The sequence below is a fragment of the Chanodichthys erythropterus genome, chromosome 10 (genome assembly GCF_024489055.1).
Source record: "Chanodichthys erythropterus isolate Z2021 chromosome 10, ASM2448905v1, whole genome shotgun sequence".
NCBI classification, from domain to species: domain Eukaryota; kingdom Metazoa; phylum Chordata; class Actinopteri; order Cypriniformes; family Xenocyprididae; genus Chanodichthys; species Chanodichthys erythropterus.
Window position 1 is genome coordinate 3,722,078 of NC_090230.1, and position 19,656 is coordinate 3,741,733.

At 36.0% G+C, this 19,656-nt stretch overlaps 2 protein-coding genes across 4 annotated transcripts in view; one reads left to right on the forward strand and one right to left on the reverse strand.

The window, feature by feature from the left end:
• Window positions 1–19,656, reverse strand: part of psmd1 (proteasome 26S subunit, non-ATPase 1) — a 41,030-nt gene that overhangs the window by 8,440 nt on the left and 12,934 nt on the right. Inside the window, exon 17 of the mRNA XM_067395825.1 lies at window positions 294–408. Coding sequence (XP_067251926.1) covers window positions 294–408 — 115 coding nt within the window. The remainder of the gene's footprint in view (window positions 1–293; window positions 409–19,656) is intronic.
• On the forward strand, window positions 5,416–17,834 carry htr2b (5-hydroxytryptamine (serotonin) receptor 2B, G protein-coupled). Of its 3 annotated transcripts, XM_067395838.1 has the most exons (4): window positions 5,416–5,975; window positions 6,633–7,119; window positions 14,430–14,630; window positions 16,135–17,834. In XM_067395838.1, the coding sequence occupies exons 2-4, from the start codon at window positions 6,894–6,896 to the stop codon at window positions 17,025–17,027; spliced, it is 1,320 nt and encodes a 439-aa protein (XP_067251939.1). In that variant the 5' UTR covers window positions 5,416–5,975; window positions 6,633–6,893; the 3' UTR covers window positions 17,028–17,834. The 3 variants fall into 3 exon arrangements, with proteins under 3 accessions (XP_067251939.1, XP_067251936.1, XP_067251937.1); XM_067395835.1 differs by lacking the exon at window positions 14,430–14,630; XM_067395836.1 differs by lacking the exons at window positions 5,416–5,975; window positions 14,430–14,630 and having other exon boundaries at window positions 6,488–7,119.

Consider the following 19,656-nt stretch of genomic DNA (forward strand, 5'->3'; position numbering starts at 1 on the left):
CAGTATTTTAACAATGTCTTTACTACCTTTCTGGACCTTAAAGGGTGCAATGATGTTGCTGCCTATGTGTGGTTCAGAAACCCTTGGATTTCATCGAAAATATCTTAATTTGTGCTCCAAAGATGAACGAAAGTCTTATGGGTTTAGGACGACACGAGGGTGAGTACTTATTGGCAGAAATTTAGTTTTAGGGTGATCTAACACTTTAATTACATTATTCATAGTACATATTACACAGCCTCATTAACAAACTAATTCAACGAAACAGACTGTAAGAGTACTGATAGGAGTACCTTGTTGCCAGTGCCAGCGCAACAAATGCCCAGAGCCATTGCAGCACCGCAGCGTACGTGGGGATTGTAGCTCTCGGACAGCAGGGAAACCACACTGGGACATTGTTCTGGAGTCCTGTAGACAAAAACATATATATAGGAAAGGAAAGACCATCAATTTTTTAAAACAGTTTATTTTCTCTGACAGTAATACTTTGGATCGGGTGAAGGAATGTGAGGCTTTAGTTCTGTGTTAAAAGTTTATGCAAAGAAACTAAACTGGTGCACAGGCTCTGTCACTTTGTCTTTCGTAGCACAAACGATGCTAACTTGATAAAACAGTGCAGGACAGTTATTTCGGTTTCCATTAATCAAGTATATTTTACGTATACATGTGTGGTTACTATGAAGCCGTAAAATCCCATAAAATTATGGGAATGGGAATGTTGGGCCAATTGTGACAAACATTTTTAGTAAAAGCAGCAGCACTTTCAGACAAAATTGACTTTTCCATTTTTGTACAAAACTTGATTACAAGCCAGGTAACAAGGAATTTTCAATTGGTTAAACTAGTCAAGCTACGCTTCTGAAAAAATAATTTGCTATACTACAAGGTCAAAAATCATAAAAAAAAAAAAAAAAAAAAATCATTTATCAACTACACTTGGAAACATTGTCAACACTGTCTAGGTATTTTTCACATATTTATGATGTGAAAGCATATTCAAATTCTGCAGTCAGATTAAAATCACACACTGAATTTCAACGTGTCATTTTGAGAAAATGCATGCCATATTTTTCCCCCCTCCATTTACATTTAGGTTTTTTGTCCTTGAAACTTTTCCTGCGAGATTATGTATAGCCTCTGTTTGAGTCTGCAGTGATTGTATTCTAAAATAGCCTGAAGGACTAAATCTAGGAATAAAATAATCAAATAACAGCCTCACTTTCCTCATTAAATCCTCAGAGACTCCAATGTGAATGTTATGCCAACACTCACATAACACAGTCAATGAAAGGGAAGAAACGTATCATATAAAGAGAATTCGTTGTACTCATTTACTTGACACTGAAACAATTTGCAATTTACATTTAAAAAAAATAAGAATAAACTTCTAATTTAAATCTGTCATCTTAGGGAGGCAGAGATATAAATTCTGCTAATAAATGCACATTAATGTGTTTTTATTGTGGCCAATAACTAGGGCTGGGTACCAAACTCGATACTTTTTAGGTACCGATCGAACTGCCTCGATACTATCGAGTATCGAAAAGTGTCTTGTCATTCGGTACCTCAGAATGGAGCCGAGTAGAGGGGCGGAGAAATGCTTTCGCTGTCTCGTTGAGGAGCAAGTAACGTTGCGCTACATTATTATTTATATCTAAATATATAAAACTATACGCGCGAGAGAGACCCTATGTGCGAGAGGGCGAGCGAATCAACGGTTTCGTTTTCCGTTTATCTCCGAATGGACGGAGATGGACTGTTTATGTGAGCAGCCGGTTCACTACAGATACTGTTAACGGAAAACAAAAGTGTCGCACTGCCTGCAGAAACAGCGGAACGCTGTTATGGACAGGTACAACACACAGCAGCTTTACATCAGCGTTCGTCCCTCAAGTCTATGGAAACTCGCGACCGGTTCGTGACAGTCTCTGTCTCTGCGAACAATTCTGCTGAAAAAGGGGTATCAGCGTCCTCCTGATACTGCGGATAATCTGCGGGTCGGGCCAAGTAATAAAAAAATAACATTCAAATTAATTGCGGGTGGATGAGAGATGAATCATTAATGTGTTGATTTTAATAAAGACACAACTCTTATTTCACGGTAAGACGCAACAAACTTGCGTCACTCTTACTTCCGCTTTGATCTTGTTAATAATAATTAATTTTTTGAAGAAGAACAATTGCTGAGTGATTTAAAAAGAGCCTCACATACTGAATTTTTATATTGAAAACTAAACTTTATTAAAACTATTTGCACTGATTTATTGTGTTGGGTAAATTTTGTTAATTTGTGCTTTTTTTATTCCCCGCAGTGGCTCAGGAGATGAGTCTTTGAGTCTGAAAAAAAGTCAAAGTTGAAATATAAAACTAAAGATTTTTTTTGAGCTGATGTAATCTTGTTTAAACAGATTTTATAAAATTGGTATCGAAAAAGGTATCGTTTAGGTATCGGTATCGAAGTCAAGGTATCGGTATCATCTCGGTATCAAAAATTTTTGAAAGATACCCAGCCCTACCAATAACTGAAATCATAGCCAATATTATCAATCTATACTGCTATATACTTGTTTAAACGCTTAAGCTCCTATCTTGCCAAGCTTTTTATTTATGGAAACATGGCAATGAAATCAAATCATTATCATACCAATCTGATCAATAAAGATCATTTAAATGGCTGACACCAATCTGCTAACAGATATACTGCTCAAAAACCAGGTTAACTTAAAATACGTTGAAGTTCAGTTTAGGTCCACAGTAACCAAATAAAGACTTTAGAATAATCTCATCTGTAATAACAGACAGTATGTCCAGAAGACAACTGTTCGAACTCTTCCCACAGCGAAACCCTTTCCGTGGGAAGCTAATCCACAGTTTAGCACTCACATATAAATGCCAACTAGCAATAAAAAAGGATTTGACTTAATCTTTCATCAGGCTGGAATTAACGTGTTGTGCCAGATAACAAGGGTTCTGCCAAACTTGGCAGGCTGGGAAATACAGTTTCAATGTTGATGAAGTTGGGAACCTTCTGTACAAATACAAATCTTAGCCAGGGTCTTATGCCTATTCAGGAACATTTAGTTCATCTAATCCTGACTAGTCATTTGGGTTTAGAAGCTTCAGTCTCAGATTCAGACTGAAGCTTCATTTGTTTACAAAAAGGTTTTCACTCAGAAATCTATATTTGCCTTCAATTTGTTATGGTATTTATTCATAACCACTTACCAATTTGATAAAAAAAAAAAAAAAGCCATTTAAAAAAACAAAAACATTTGCTTACACCACACAAACTTGTGTATATGTATGGGTATCAGGGCCGATTAAGAATTTCCTTAACCTATTGGTATCGGGTATCCCAAGAACAATTCTTTTTTAAGCCTGCTGTCACACAGGTGTCATACAGTAGGTGGCGGTATACAAAAGAAGCTCAAATGTACGTGCAGCACCAATGAGGTCTGTTCTAGAGTCACACACAAACACACGTTTCCGTATTTTGCATATTTGATGCACAAGTTTGTAACTCATCACTTGAAAGTCACTTATTTGTGATTTATTTTTATCTGCCATCAGACTATCTGAGATGTTGTTGCCGTAACATGTTGCTATGAGTTGCGTCTTGCTTCAGACTTGACTGACAGATACCGCAAGCTTCATGCTTTCTAACTTTAATATTTTTTTTTTTTTTTTTTTTTGCAATTATTATGCTTAAGTTTATATCAATAGTCTCATAACTTTATTAGTTAGGCTAGCAGTTTTTGCTGTGATGTCGAAGCAGTATTGGGTAATTACTGTAATTTAATTTCCCTTGAAAAAGTAAGGCATTCATTTTTATAATTTTTTCTGTAATTTAATTACATTTACTTCTGATGTAACTGCATTTAATGCTGTATAGACTATATAATAGTTCTATATAAAAATTGTGGATTTTACATCAAATGTTAAAATGTATGTTTTTAATGTAACCTTCTTCCTTCATAAGAACTGCTTTGTCTGTCTTGGCAAACACAATCGGCCTTAAAAGACTCTTAAATCTTTAGCTAAAAGCTCCCTTCTAAATTTGTTTGGTCTGATTTAAGTTTTTTCTTGTTAACTTTTATAAACAAAAGATGAAGCATGACACACTCCAGGAGCTGGAGGCTTACATGGTTCAAGAGTTTCTATTTGCCAGACACTATCCAACGCACCAGCAAAATGAACAAACAAAAGAGTTCCGTAAAACAGCCCTTGTTCCACTGGAGAGAGAGAGAGAGAGAGAGAGAGAGAGAGAGAGAGAGAGAGAGAGAGAGAGAGAGAGAGAGAGAGAGAGAGAGAGAGAGAGAGAGAGAGAGAGAGAGAGAGAGAGAGAGAGCGAGCGAGCGAGAGAAAAAAAAAAAAAAAAAAAAAACAGTATTTCTTTACTAGTTTATCATCAAAGCATAGAATTTAAGTTTTATGAGCTGTTATTCTTTTGCCTTTAAACAAGCATTTAAAGACATTTTTGCTTTAAGTTTCCACACACACAAAATACTATTTTTTTTTTTTTTTTTTTTTAACAAATATTTTTCATGATCTTAACTTTTTGATCTAATGGCTTAGACAATTCAGATATCTTCAAAACAAATTTTGAGCATTAATGTAGATGTATAAATTTCAAAAGAAATTGGAGCTGATAATGAACAAAGCAGCCAACAAGTGTCAAGCAGACATACAAAAAAAAAAAAAGGATGAGATCAATAAGTAATGGCAACATATGTTTTCCCATGAACAAATTAATTTAACTGATTTCAACTTAAAATTGAGTTGAACTTAAAACTCACTACATAATTCTCGTACTCTCATGTATGCGATTTCAAAATTATGACTACTTTAAGTCAAAAGTAGTAGGTGTGTTCAAACTTTATATGTTGTGTACACTACCAATTAAAACACATTTTACATTTTTTTCCTCCCCCCCCCAATAACCAACTTCAACCTCCAAATTCACCCTGGCAAGGTGGGAAACAGATGTGCCTAGACCTATGCAGCCTGAATACACTAAGGTAATGGGAGGTGGAGAAAGACTGTTCATGGGTTGACCCTGCAAAAAAAGTCATTTAATGCAAAAGGGGGAGTCAAGTCCTCAATCGATCTTAAAATACGACAGATCAGCCATTGAACAAACCCCCTTAAGTATTCACAGGTTGTTAAAGGACAATCCCACCCAACAGACACCTGAAGAATATTAGCTTGGTGCCTTAAGGTTCAAGTCTGAAGAGATACTCAATGGGCTCTAAATTTTTATTTTCTCAAAAAAAAAAAAAAAAAAAAAAAAAAAAACAAAGCAACACCATATTTTCAGAGACAAGAAAAACTAATATATTTTTTTTTTCCCTCATTTCCTCCACACAAATTATGAAAGGTAGGCGGCTGGGATGTACAAAACCCTTTTTAAAATAGTCTAGTTGACTAAATGGGGAAAAAAGAAAAAAAAAGTAAGCTGGTCACATTGCGGTACAAGACAGTGAATGAAAAATATAAATAGCTGCTCCGCTGGACTGAAGAAAATGACCCCCCAGGATCACTGGAACCACCCCGGTGTTGACACATTCATCCATTTCTCCAGGTTTAACTCGCGAGTGAGAGAGAGAGGGAGGGAGAAGCAGAGCGAGTCAGTAAACAGAGCAGAATGAGAGAGGAAGGGTTAGAGGACGTATGAAAGTTTTAGACCGGTGATCACGATAGGTGATGCGGATAAGATCTGGGGATTCGTCCAGCTCCTCAAGAACAAGGAAATTCCTCAGCATGAAACCGAAAATTGAGATGATATCTGGATCTTTTCCCACAAAGAATTTGGACATCCTAATGTTTTGTTTCTACTTTTTTTGGTGTACATATAAAAGGCAATAAGTCACAGTCTGAGGGACGTTTTGTGCACTTGTTTCACTTGAAAAAATACAACCATGAATAATACGGAATTAAGCTAATGAATAGAGGAATCCCACAGTGTTGAGTTCAAGGTAAGTAGCAGAAATCATTTGAAATCAATCATTCCCATCCAAAATGGGAAAAAAATGTAATCTATTTAGAAATATTTTAAATTTAGGAAATATATAGTTAAGTACTGAAAATGTATATTGGTGAATTTTCTTTAGCTTATATGAAAAAAAGGCAAAATTTCAGTGAACAGAGTTTGCAGGTGAAAATACAAGAGTCTACTTTCACACAGCTAAAACCCTGTTAATTTTAAATAAAGTTGTTTTTAGATTTTATTTCTATAATTTTCAATATATAACAAAAAACTGATTTTAATCTAGAAGATAAATAATATTACATATGTGTTTGTACTTACTTACTGCATAATGTTATGCCAGAAGGAACCATTTCCAAATTTTAATGCCATTATGAAACCCTAATTAATCTAAAAACATAAACATTGTTTATGAAGTCATCTATCTCGACTGATTGAGCTAGATAGGAACACAAATGACTGCATATGGTCAACATTCACAGATCATTACTGATAGCCATTTCCTTGTTTAATTATGAACATGGTCTGGAACACGCACCGCTAATCATATGACAAGAAAATCATATTTATCATATGTCGGTTCAAGAGAGTTGAAGATAATGTGTTTTGAATGACGGGATTACCATTCAAATGTTTATATTTCCAGGAGTGTAAAACCACAGAGACAGAACAAAGATGGGCAATACCTCGTCTACCATGTGACTACTCTAAACTCTGGTTCCAACTGGAGATAATAATTTTGAGGGAAATACTTTGGAATCTCTTTTGCTCAATACATCGGATTTTTGCAAGCAAACAGAAGTGCATCATTTGAATTAAACACACCATCACCCTCTGATCAGAGGGAGTCTGTGACAATGCTGGACGAGCCCACGGGAAAAACAAAAGCTCAATTTTACAAAGCAGAATGGATAACAATAACGTCGTAAACCATGGAGAACTCCGTTGGGCCGCACTGCTCATTCTTCTGGTCATCTTTCCTACCATTGGTGGAAACATCCTGGTCATTCTGGCAGTATCACTGGAGAGAAAACTCCAAAACGCGACTAACTTCTTCCTGATGTCTCTGGCTGTGGCCGATCTACTGGTGGGATTGCTAGTGATGCCCATCGCTTTGGTGACTGTGCTTTTCCGTAAGTGATCTTAACTTTGATTGTAGAACTTAATGGCAAATGGAAAAAAATTAAGAAATAACTGACAGACCGAATACACACAGCAGTCATAACAACATGTCTCACAACTTTCAAACTATACAACATCTGCCAAGCTACTACTGTCATTCTTATGCCAGCTTGACTTTCAGTTCCAATGCCAGAACACTCCAGTTGGTCCATTATTCCTCATTAATTAGATTTGATGACATTTATTACTTCATTTGCTGCACCTGGTCTTCACACATTTAAGCTTAAGGTGAACTTTGCTGGCTTGATCACAATTCAGGATAGTTCACCCAAAAATTCATCATCACTTACTCACCAAACCTGAATGACTTTCTTCTGTGGAACACAAAAGACAATGTTTAACCGTTTTTGTCCATAGAATGAAAGTCAAAGTGGTCCAAGTTTTGGAATGACATAAAGGTCAAAAAATGATGACAGAAACTTTGAGGTTTCAGTAGTTGAGTTAAACTAAGCCTTGACGATGTGACAAAATTGAGGAGTCCCCCAAGGACCATAAGGGTAGGCAAAGGAGCAAAAGGACAGGTTCTAAAGGTGTTCCACACAAAGAACCATGTGTGAATGCAGAAAGTGAAAAAAAAAAATGAAAAAAAAAAGATTCCGCCAAACAGCTGAAACTTACCAGAAGTCATGAACACTGACGGGTAATTAAGCTGAATTACCTTAGGAGGAAGGGGTACAATAATACATTTTGTTTGAGTGCAACAACTTATTGACCAAGACAGCAGACAAAGAAAGCAGTAACTCTACATAAGACTCGGCAGTAACTCTAGACGTTAATTCTCAAGATAATAACTTGTGATTAAATGTAATCATAAAAATAAAAGTAACCTTTACCATTTGGAGTAATTCAAGGGTTTCAGTTCTGTGGAGTTGTCCTGTAAGATGTGCTTGCTCAAACAGTAAAACTAATGTTCTACCAAAGGCCACGTCCACATCTGTGGACCAGGTGAAGACAGGAATTGAAGTTAAAGCCATGAAAAAGCAATGACTAAACACTGTGAAAATCTACACAGTGCTTGATAAAGAGTCTCAGCAGGGCTAAAAACAAGAGCCTACCCTTCAGAGCACACCACAAATGTATTTCTCTGAGAAAGAGAGAAATATTTACATGAGGAAGTTGAGACTTGGCAGTGCAAACCTAAAGTGTGGTAGAGCAGAGTGTCTCTTTATTTTGCTTTCAGGAAGAGAAGGCAAGCCTACCTGACAGTCTATATGGGAACTTGGGAACTAGAGCTGGACGATGTAGTAAATATTAATGATAAGTTTGCAACATAAAATTTAGGAATTTTAAATATTGTAAATATTTTATGCACTATTAACTACTCTGCAATTATTTTATACACTACTTGACTAGTGGTCGTTCATTTGAGTTAATAGTCAACTAATCCGCATGTTTGTATTAATTTAAATACTTAACCATATATGGGGGGGGGGGGGGGTATATATGCAGGTGTTCTACAATACATAGAAATACAAAACCATAATACTGAGCCTTTAAAATATAAATAAGCACTCAACCGCACACAGCACTTGCTGGAGTGCACTGAGAAAAGTTATGATTTATGAATTTGTCAGAAAAAACAGCAAGCAGACTTACTGAACATTTTATAAATGTATCAGTAAGCTAGTAAACTTCTGAGTAGGTGTCGGCTGAAATTATGAAGTTGACGATGCTGCCTCGCCATCTCCACAGTGTAGAGGATGCACCTATAGAGAGAAATGAATGTTTCATACGAACTGAATAAGAGTATTTTTTTGTTGTTGTTTTTGAATTGGTTCATTTAAAAGTACACATTTCAAGCTTTCTATAGTTTAGTGTTAATTTTGTTAACAAGTAATTTGTCATCATGTGTCTAGATTTTAGTTCCAAATCAACAACATAAACCTAAAATCTTATATATAGTCGACTAAAACTAGACTAAAAAACAATTCAGATGACTAAAACTAAAAGGCATTTTAGTCAAAAGCCTATGACTAACGCTAAATATAAATTAGCTTTCAAAATTAACACTGCTATAGACATAGAACATGCCTGTGAGGCAAGTATATGCTCGTATGAGTATGTATTTCGGCTCATTTTTGTGACGTGGTTCAAAGTAGTTAATGGAGAACGAGATGCAGAAAGCGCATTCAGTTTGTTTTTTTGTGACGCACTTCAAAGTAGTTCACGGAGACCAAGACGCAGAAAGCGCATCCTGTTTGTTTTTGTTGTTTTTTTGACCATTCAAGTGCAGTAATCTGTGAATGAGAACCAAATTTGTCTGAAAGGTGGCGTTCTGTGCGCACGCTTCTGGTTATGCATGTTGCCCTGCAGCGCATAACTTCTTTTTTGAGGCTTACTGCACTTAACTCTCAACATCAAACATGTCCCGCACTTTATTTTCTCTTTCATGCATGTTTCTTTGTTGTTCTAAAATGTTCCAAACAACACTGCACAAAATTATTTTAAGATTTGAATCTATTGAGTAACAATAGCCAATAGGTTTCCTGTGATTGAGGGAAAAAATATAAATGTAATTAATTCAAACTATGCTAACTGCTTCACATAGTGGATAAAAATAATATATTTAAATTTTACCAGCCATGGCAAGGTAGTGACACTGCTCTGTTCACTGTTCAAAATACAGAATAGTGTCATCTAATGCATGTTATACATTTGACTCATGCTGATTAAATCAATTCAGATCCAAAATGACTGTTAAAAACATGCTGGATTGAGAAAGCTTCAAAAAGCCCAGCTGAAAAAAAATGTGCCCTCTGAGAATCTTCTATGTAGATCTGTTTAGAAAAGAGGACTGATCTCACTAATACCAGTTTTCAACATCTGGTTAAGGGCTCTCCAAACCATGGAGGTCTGCTCATACCACAAGTTTGGAGAAACACTGTAGTTTAGGTCCATGCAAGCTAAAAATCATGTTTGAAAATGTATATACATCAAAAGAGCTTCATCAAAAGGCAGTTTTGCTCAAATTATCCAAATATTTCAGGTTTATTGACAGTTTTATATAGTATATTTTATATAATTAACGTTTTGAAGAATGTTACTAATGTATAATTTTACCCTCTTTTTCACTCCTTGTCATGGGAGCATAAAGTCATGATATCCAGCTACAGGGTAAATATTGGTATGTAATTTTCTCAAATGGTACGATATCACGAATTTGCTCATTTCGGTACTTGATACATCGTTGTTCTGAAGTTCACCGTTAGGTAGCAGTTGTGCTACACTAACTGACACAAAACTGGCAAAAGTGACTACAAAGAAAAACAAAATGGATGAATGTTACTCAACGCAGCCAAAACTAATTAATAAAGAGGGCAATAGAAGTGAAATTTGGAATTACTTTGCTGATAAAACTGATGAAAAAGGCAAACCAAACAGACCTTACCATACCAGTCTGCAAACATTGCTATATATCATGTGTTGTTTTGGAATGCAACACATCAAACCTTGCCAAGCATCCGTCACTTGCCCATTCTGACTTGCACAAGGCATTAAGAGGTAGACAGGTGAGCGCATCTTTCAGATGATCTAATTTTAGACTTATTTACTTCTAACACTGATCAATGCAAATACATAAGATTATATCGTTCAAATGACACGAAAGCTCCAGTGTGTATTTGACACGCTAGAACCAATGATGTTTAGATTTCATAATATTTGCACTTGAGTTTAGGTAGGTCTAAAAGTGACGATACACAGGGCAACTTTTTGAGCAATGTTACCAGGCAATGTTGCTTGGGAACTTTCCCTTTGAGAATGGGCAACAAATTTCAATCTAAAGTTTTCAGATAGAAATTTGCTGCCCATTCTCAAGCAGTATCGCTCAGCAAAATTGCTCAAAAAGTTGCCCCATGTATCATCACCTTAACAGTAGTATTCAGGTACAGAAATACTACAGAAATTTAATAAAGTAATCAAATGTAAAATAACACTGGATAGTCTCCACTGTAAAAATTAAACAGATAAATCCTCACTAAGTTACAAAAGACATTTAGATATTAAGCTATTTAATGACAGCCAGTAGTAGGTATATTAGACTGCTGTCACAGATCCGATATAGCCTACTGTTACACATGCATTTTCTTTTTCAACTGTTTACATTTACTGAAGACATAACCGACTGCTCCATTGTGAATACCCACAAAGACATTTTGACAATTTTGTGTGTATCTTTTAAGCTCAAAAAGCAGTGAAACACAATTTTGGAACATGCAAGCTCTTTGAGCATGCAAGTACTACTGAATTATATGAAATCACTTGCATTTTTAATTTGACAAGGCTTAAAAAGATGTGGGCAAGTGACATTTCCATCTAATGACCCGAAACACGAGCGAGAGTGTTGTATCGCAGTGCACAGCTCGCTTATAGTTCAGAGGGTTTGTCATTTGAAGCCAGAAACCATTTGCTCATTTTGAGACATAGACACTGTTGATTCACACACACTTTTTGTGATATAACTTCACAAAAAAAAAAAAAAAAAAAGTTGACAGTTTTTTGATAATCTATGTCGATTAATTTACTAATAAATATTTGCTATATCCTGCATTATAAACGCAAAACCTGCAGGAATGAGTACATTTATGAGTATATTTAAAGTCCACCTGTAGTCAAGAATTTTATCCCATAAAAATCATCTTTAAATCACCAAAATTACATATTTAAACGTGTTTTTTCCTGAGAAAAAAAATTCTTCATGCCTTAAAATAGCTTGAATGCAACTCTACACCCTTGTCTCATTAAGTATATGCAGATCTATGAATATGATAATCAGCTCCGCCTCCACACACAAGCTCAGAGATCCACTCTTACTGAGGTAAACGCTGCACAATGGTATCATCTTTTTTTGTAATTAATAAAAAATTAATTAATATGATAAGCCTTTTGCTTGACTTATCAAACAGCTAATGTGTTGTTAAACCATGTTCCCATTTGTCATCTCAGAGTCAGCGGTCTTCTAAAAAATCTGTATCCTTAGAAACGCTTACAACACCAGCTATATTGCTAAATCTACCCGATTTTTCGTATCAACAGAAAAATATACCGGGAGAACCTTCCCTTGAGACTCCCCTGCCTCAGATTGGTCAAAGTTAATGATACGCTAAAGCCCGCTGGCACATTGATGTGATTGGTTACTAGGTAGTTTGACATGTCAAACACCAGCGATTTCAAACCACATTTTTGAAACTGTCTTTAGATCACTGCAGTTTTAAAGAGAAAATACTCTCCAATGGTGTTGACTTTAAGACAAACCATGTGCAAATTCATATTAAAAACACCACATAGACATATAAACAACATCAAAAACTTGATTTTCCCCACAGGGTGACTATTACCCTCACCGAAATTCAGACTATGGTATCGATTTCACTCTTAAATCCATGAATGTTTTGCCAATCACCATTACATATTCGGGTCTTTAGCAACCCGGATCTATATGTAACACGGATGAATCTCAACGGATGAGTCACTATGTTATAAAACTGGTATTAGAGTAACAATTACAGAAGAATAAAATAAAATATTTAGTTACCTTTTGGTGCTTTTAAGGGTTCAGTTTGATTAGATGTTGTATACCATCAACACTGTCCTCGTCAGAGCTCATTTCCCAGTTCATTCAGCATCTGGCTCATTTTCATGATCTCAAACATATTCTCAAAACTATCATTTTCAACATCTTGATAATCAATATTTTGATCGCAGACAGCTTCTTCACCAGATCCACCATCAAGTGACAGTGACAATAATATCTGATTGTGATCAGTACTTGGTCTGCGGTAAATCACTGAGTTTTGCTGATGATACTTCCTATTGTTTTTGTTGTCTGCATTAACTATCAGTTAAACGTCACTTCATCATTGTTTATCAGACATTGCTACCTTGTGGAATAAGGTGAATTGTACTTATTCAGTCATCAAAGATTCAATTATTCAATTAAAAAAATTTTTTACACTGCTACAAACCTCGGGTCGTAAGTGACCCTATATTTAAACAAAAAATAGATGGGAAAACGGGCATTCTGTTATTTTATAATTTTTTAATTGTTATATTGTTGCTAATGAATTGATTAAGGAATACTAAGAAGGTTGACGTCTAACTTTAAAAAATGAATGTGGAGGAGGTGGCTAGTGAGCGATGTCCCGGGTCACTTAAGTCCCAAGGTATGCGTTTAAGGGTTAATAACGATACTACGGTATTAGATTGGGGTATTGTACCGAAGCCAAAATTTTGGTATTGAGCCAACCCTATTGGAGCAATAATATAAACACGTACCACACAGTTTATAAAGACAAAATGAAAAACTGCCAACATGAAAACAACAAAATCTTATCTAAAGGCTTTAGACCAGAGACAGGCAACATCGGTCCTTGAGTGCCGCTGTCCTGCAGAGTTTAGCTCCAACCCTAATCAAACATACCCAAACAAGCTAATCAGTGTCTTCAGGATTACTAAGGCTACAGGCAGATGAGTTTTTTTTTTTTCAGGGTTGGAGCTAAACTCTGCAGGACAGCAGCACTCCAGAACCAATGTTGCCTATCCCCGTTTTAGACAATATCAGCTGTAAGTGCAATGGGATGAAGATAAAAAATGATCCACCCTTTCTTTTGTGTCACTAAAATAAACAGCAATAGCGAAGTGCTTTATGAATAGGCCAAAAGCCCCCAAGTGTTTAATCTTATGAACTGTTTTTGTTGAACTCAAGCTTGTATCAATTTAAGATCCACTAAATATGAGATGAGATGCAAAGGCTGTGACAAATTTAAAGTAATATATTTTCTAATGTCCATGTCCAAACAGGACATTATAAACAAATGAAAACCAGTTTGAGTCCTCCAAAGTTGCAAAGTCATCCATCAACAATAGTCATCTGAAAGCATTGCCAAAAACATTTTGTATGATCATCAAAATTAAAAAAATAAATAAAATAATAATAATAATAATAATAAAAAAAACACTACTCAAATGATTGTGTAGAGTCTGTGATGTAAAATATATTAGGCTGAAGAGGAGAAACAAGCTATTAATACTTGTGTTAAAACTTTGAGAGAGCAGGTTAGGATGTCTCCAGAAACACAACATCGCTTAGGTCAGGGTTAGTAAGCCATTTGAAGTTAATGAAATGGTGTTGAAGAGATGAATTAAGTAGTTTTTTTTTGCCAGTGTCACATCACAAAATAAAAAAAAGTGTCTCAAAATTGGTCCTGAATCTCTAATTCAACCAACCCATTGATCAGAGCTTAATATTTTCTTCTTATTTCAGACTCCAGATGGCCCCTTGCAGACTTCCTGTGCCCTATCTGGCTGTTTCTGGATGTCTTGTTCTCAACTGCGTCCATCATGCACCTGTGCGCCATCTCCCTCGACCGCTACATAGCGATCAAGAAACCAATACAGCACAGCCAGTTTAAGTCCAGAGCTAAAGCGTTGGCTAAAATCGCACTTGTCTGGCTAATTTCTATAGGTATGTCTAAAATGCAAGCTGAAAAGACACTATGGACTACATATTACATGAAACCTATACTGCGTTCAGTATTTTTTATATACAGCATGTAAGAAGTCATCATTTATGAAATTACAAATATTACATATTTCTACCATGAAACAAAAGGAAATATTCTCTTTACAAATGTAGAGAACTGCATTAACAAATTAAAAATGTTTTTTTTTTTTTTAAACAATTGCCACAATTTTCTCTCAAAAGATGAAGAGGCTTATACGGTTTCAAAAATAGGAACAAGCTCAAATCTAGAGTTCCATCCTAAATTTAAAAAGTAAAATTGTAGCTTTATACAAACTGTGGCAAACCCCAGTCCTTAATATCTACACCGATTAATGATCTCAACACTCATCTCTGGAAAAGTTACATACACATACATTTCTTTTATCTCATGTCACTGGTTGACCAGCAAACTTCCAAAAACAGATTTCATTTTAACGATCAGGTCTCAGTTATACATTGACATTTGCTTGTGGGAGTGAATTGAAAGTAAACACCTAAAAATTTCTACTCGTTAACAGCAGTACCGATGATTACTTTGGCTGTTGTTTGAAGGACTTCAACACATGGTTCTGGAATCATGAGGCTGTTTCACCTCCCTGAAAGGCAGGCCATGTGTTTTGTCACTTTAACTATGACCATGAACACAACATCCCTGTGTACTCCTGAGAACGATTTTCACATATTCACACATTTCACAAAGCAGTCTTACTGACAACAAAACTGGATAACAAAACAGGACAACAGGAGCACATGGTTATGGATATTTCATGTAAAAAGTTCCAGATGTGTTGATGACAATCGCTATTAATGGTAATAATTGGCAAAAATTTATACATTATTACACAATAGTCCATCATATCAAGACAAGCATCTCAGGCTGTTTTTGACTGTACTGTGCTACAACTTTTGCTTAAAAGAAAGTGTTCTGTTCCATCACAAGAACTCATTTTGAAAACCTAGTCCAGGGGTGTCCAATCCTGCTCATGGGAATCCACTTTGCTGGACAGTTTAAATCTAACCGGTGTTGTAGTTGAGAGCAGCTCATTCAGGTCCGACCGAGTCCAGGCCGAGACTTGAGTGGGTTGAATCAGAGTCATGACAAACCAAAGGAAAGTAGAGTGCAAGTCAAGACAGAAACTTGAAGCGGGTCTGGATATTTTAGACAATGTAAACATGCTTTTCTTGGGGTGAATGAAGTGAACCCAACCTGCTCAACACACCTGCCTAGAAGTTTCAAGTAATCCCAAGGGTCATGATTAGTGGGTTTAGGGGTTTAATAATAGCTGAAGTTAAACTGTAGGACGGCTGTCCTCCAGGAACAAGAGTGGACACTTCTGAATTAGTCAATTTATTAAATAAATTAAAATTAAATTAAATTAAATAAATTAAAATAGGCTTTATCATTTCAATGTTTTATTTAAACCTTATTCTCTGCTCAGTTTAATGATTGGTCTCTCTTTATCAGGTATTGCAATACCTATTCCAATCAAAGGGCTACAAGTCTTCGATCATCCCAACAACATCACCTTCAACAACAACCACACCTGTTTGTTGTCGCCAGAGGGCTTTGGGGACTTCAAGGTGTATGGGTCTTTGACAGCTTTTTTTATTCCCCTTATAATTATGATGATCATCTACTTGCTGACAATCCAAGTACTGCGCAAGAAGGCCTATCTTTTGAGATCGAGAGCTACAAGGCCCAACATTACCACTGTCTTCCAGCAGGAATTGCCGGCTCTCTCTTCACCTAAGAAAGTACCCATTGCAAATGGAATAAAAAGGGACCGAACACCGAACCGTGTCACAAGGGATGAGGTTCCTCTCCGCAGGATGTCCACCATAGGGAAGAGATCCATGCAGAACTTGTCTAATGAACAAAGGGCATCAAAGGTCTTGGGGATTGTATTCATGTTGTTTGTTGTGATGTGGTGTCCTTTCTTCATTACTAATGTGACTTCTGTACTCTGTCAAGGGTGCAATAGTAATCTAGTGGAACAGTTGTTGGATATCTTTCAATGGGTGGGCTATGTTTCATCAGGCATCAACCCTCTTGTTTATACACTGTTTAATAGGACGTTCAGGCAAGCTTTTACGCGCTACATCACCTGTAACTACAGGCGTGTGAGGACTCCAAAAATGCAAAGGAGAAGCAGAATTTATTTTCGGTCATCAGTGACTGAAAACCCAAAACGGTTTATGAAACACAGTAAGAAGAATGGCATCAGCCCTGTAAGCTATCAAAGTCCTCTCCGCCATCGACCTACACATCTGCAGTCTTCTGCAAATAACACACTAGACATGTTGCTTCTGGCAGGGAATGAAGACCGCAAACCTGACGAACATGTAAGCCACGTGTAGGATATCTGACACTTCAGACGCAGATGACAAGATAGAGACATGCCATAGTGTTTCATTGGGAAAACAGTGAGATATGGTCAAAAAGAACTTCAAGACCATATAAACATAAGTATGTTCTGCAATGCAGTCAATACAATACTCCATCTTGAAGCCTTGGACTGGGGGATATAATGGCACATAAGATGAATGTCTAACAACCACCAAAAGACAACACAGCTTCTGGGTGAGAAAATAATGGGCAGCTTAATTGGTAGTGCTGTGAAAATAAACATTACTTGGGGGCAAGATAGGGTCATCTTCGCACATTACAAATTTGGTTGACAGGGTCTACAATGTGAAGCCAAAATAAGAAAGACAAGCACAAGCCGGTCATTTAAAAGTCACACCTCCACTTACCTTCTGTATAAAAGGAAAAATAAATACCTTACTGAATTATGGCAGGGCTTCGTTATTTTTGTAGACTAATCTTGAATCAAGTGCTTTTGTAAATGTAAGAAAGAATTATCTGTAGATACTGATATTTTTGAAGATTCTTGGAACCATTGCAAAAGTTGGAACTTTTGGAACTATATAAATAAACTTTTTCTCCAGATAAATAACTGGCATCATGGTTTCATTGTGAATTAGGAAAACTAAGTTTCTTGTAGGGGTATAACTACTCAAATTACTCACGGTTCGGTTTTAGGGTCACGGTTTCAGTACGGTTCAGTATGTGCCATGTTAGGGGAAAATACAATACAAAAGAGCAAAGATACAAATAAAATAAAGGGTTTTTTTTATATTTAGGTATCAGGTACAGTAGTTCAGGTACAGAAACTGAACAAAGTAATGCAATGTAAAACATCATTGCATATAATCTTCACTATATAAATTAAATAAAGATTAATCATTATTAAAGTTACAAAAGCTTTTCAGTGAGCGATTTCCCTGTTATTTGTTGTTTGATTAACATCACAAACACAGACAGCAGGAATATAAGGCTGCTGTCACTTAAAGACAATGCACTGATCCAAAATATTGATACATATTGACACATGCCTTGTCTTTCTCGATGTTCACTTAAGACAAAGCCTATTTTGTCTGCTAGGATACTCACCAAGACAGACATGTTGACAATTTCTGTGTGAATTTGTCCACTCAAGCGCAAGATTTGAAAAAGAACTCAATATTTGCACGCTGACACTGTGTGAAAAAAATTAATCTAAAAAGAGATAATCTGAAGCACCCTCTTCAACATATATACAGCATCACGTGTGTAGGTAATATGATCATAGTGATTTTCAAAATAGACACGTTGTACACCAACAACAGAATTGATTTTGTAAATTTTGTTGTACACTGATCCCATTCAGCTAGCTATTTTTTGTGTTTACACTAGGGGTGTGACGAGATCTTGTGTCACGAGATCTCGCGAGAAAAAGATTTCTCATCGAGGTGAAAACGAGTCTTGTGATATTGCCATGACAAAGCGTTAGGATGATTAGGAAAGAATATGCCACCACTACGTTTACATTACGCCTCCACTGTCCTTTTGCTTTGTATTTTAATAAAAAAAAAACATTTAATTCAGTTGGATAACGGTCACCGCCGCTCCATATTCACAGAGTTACACGTGATCGTGAAAATGAAAGTAAAAGTAAACGCGAGCGCATATTAAAACGTGATTTCAATACCCTGCATTTTGAAAGCGGCTCCCTGATGAATACATATATCCCTCAATAAGAAAGCTATTTTAGGCTGGGCAATGTAGTTGTAACCATCTATTGGCTCTGTATCAAAGAAAAATTTGGTCTTATTTGCACTTTTAATATTGAGAGAGTACGATTATGGTTGCACTTATTGTAAAGTGTTACCATAAAAATGAATAACAGTTTTCTCTTAATCTTATTTAGCACAAACAGTAAGGTTTCATTTGTTAACATTAGTTAATGCACTGTGAACTATCATGAACTAACAATGAATGACTATTTTTATAAACTAACAAATATGAATAAATACTGTAGCACATATATTGATGGTATTGATGTTGGTTAATTAATGTTAATAATTGAGACCTTATTGTAAAGTGTTACCATTTTTATTTATACTGTATTTCTATGATCAGTTTGTGGAAAGGAGTTCAGTTAGGATGACAAAAGTTGTAGAAGCTCATAAATCATGTACAGTAAGGTCTGAAGAGACTGAAATCTTACAGAAGAGAAGTCAGTTGAGTTTGTGGCAAAACCTTTTACAGTACTTGAGTATTGTTGTCTTTTACTGCATATGATAATTCATACTCCGGAAGTAGAACTGAATGACATTCATTACAAGATGATTAGTTAAAACATTTCAAATACACCTGCAGAATATTTTTTCTAGTCATGTATTTTGCCATTGAGGATTTCTTAAAAATAGTGTGTAAAAACCTTGTCTCGTCTCGTGAACTCAATCTCGAGTCTCATCTCGTCTCATGAAATACCCGTCTAGTCACACCCCTGGTTTAGACCACTAAAAACATTCAACATGTTTTACGGTTATATTCTCTAAGTGGGAATATTTTATTTGCATTTGTAACAAGAGATCCATAAACACCCAGAAAACTGTTTTGCATGATTCGCATGATTGTGCAAGAGGGTCAGGGGGCCTGCAA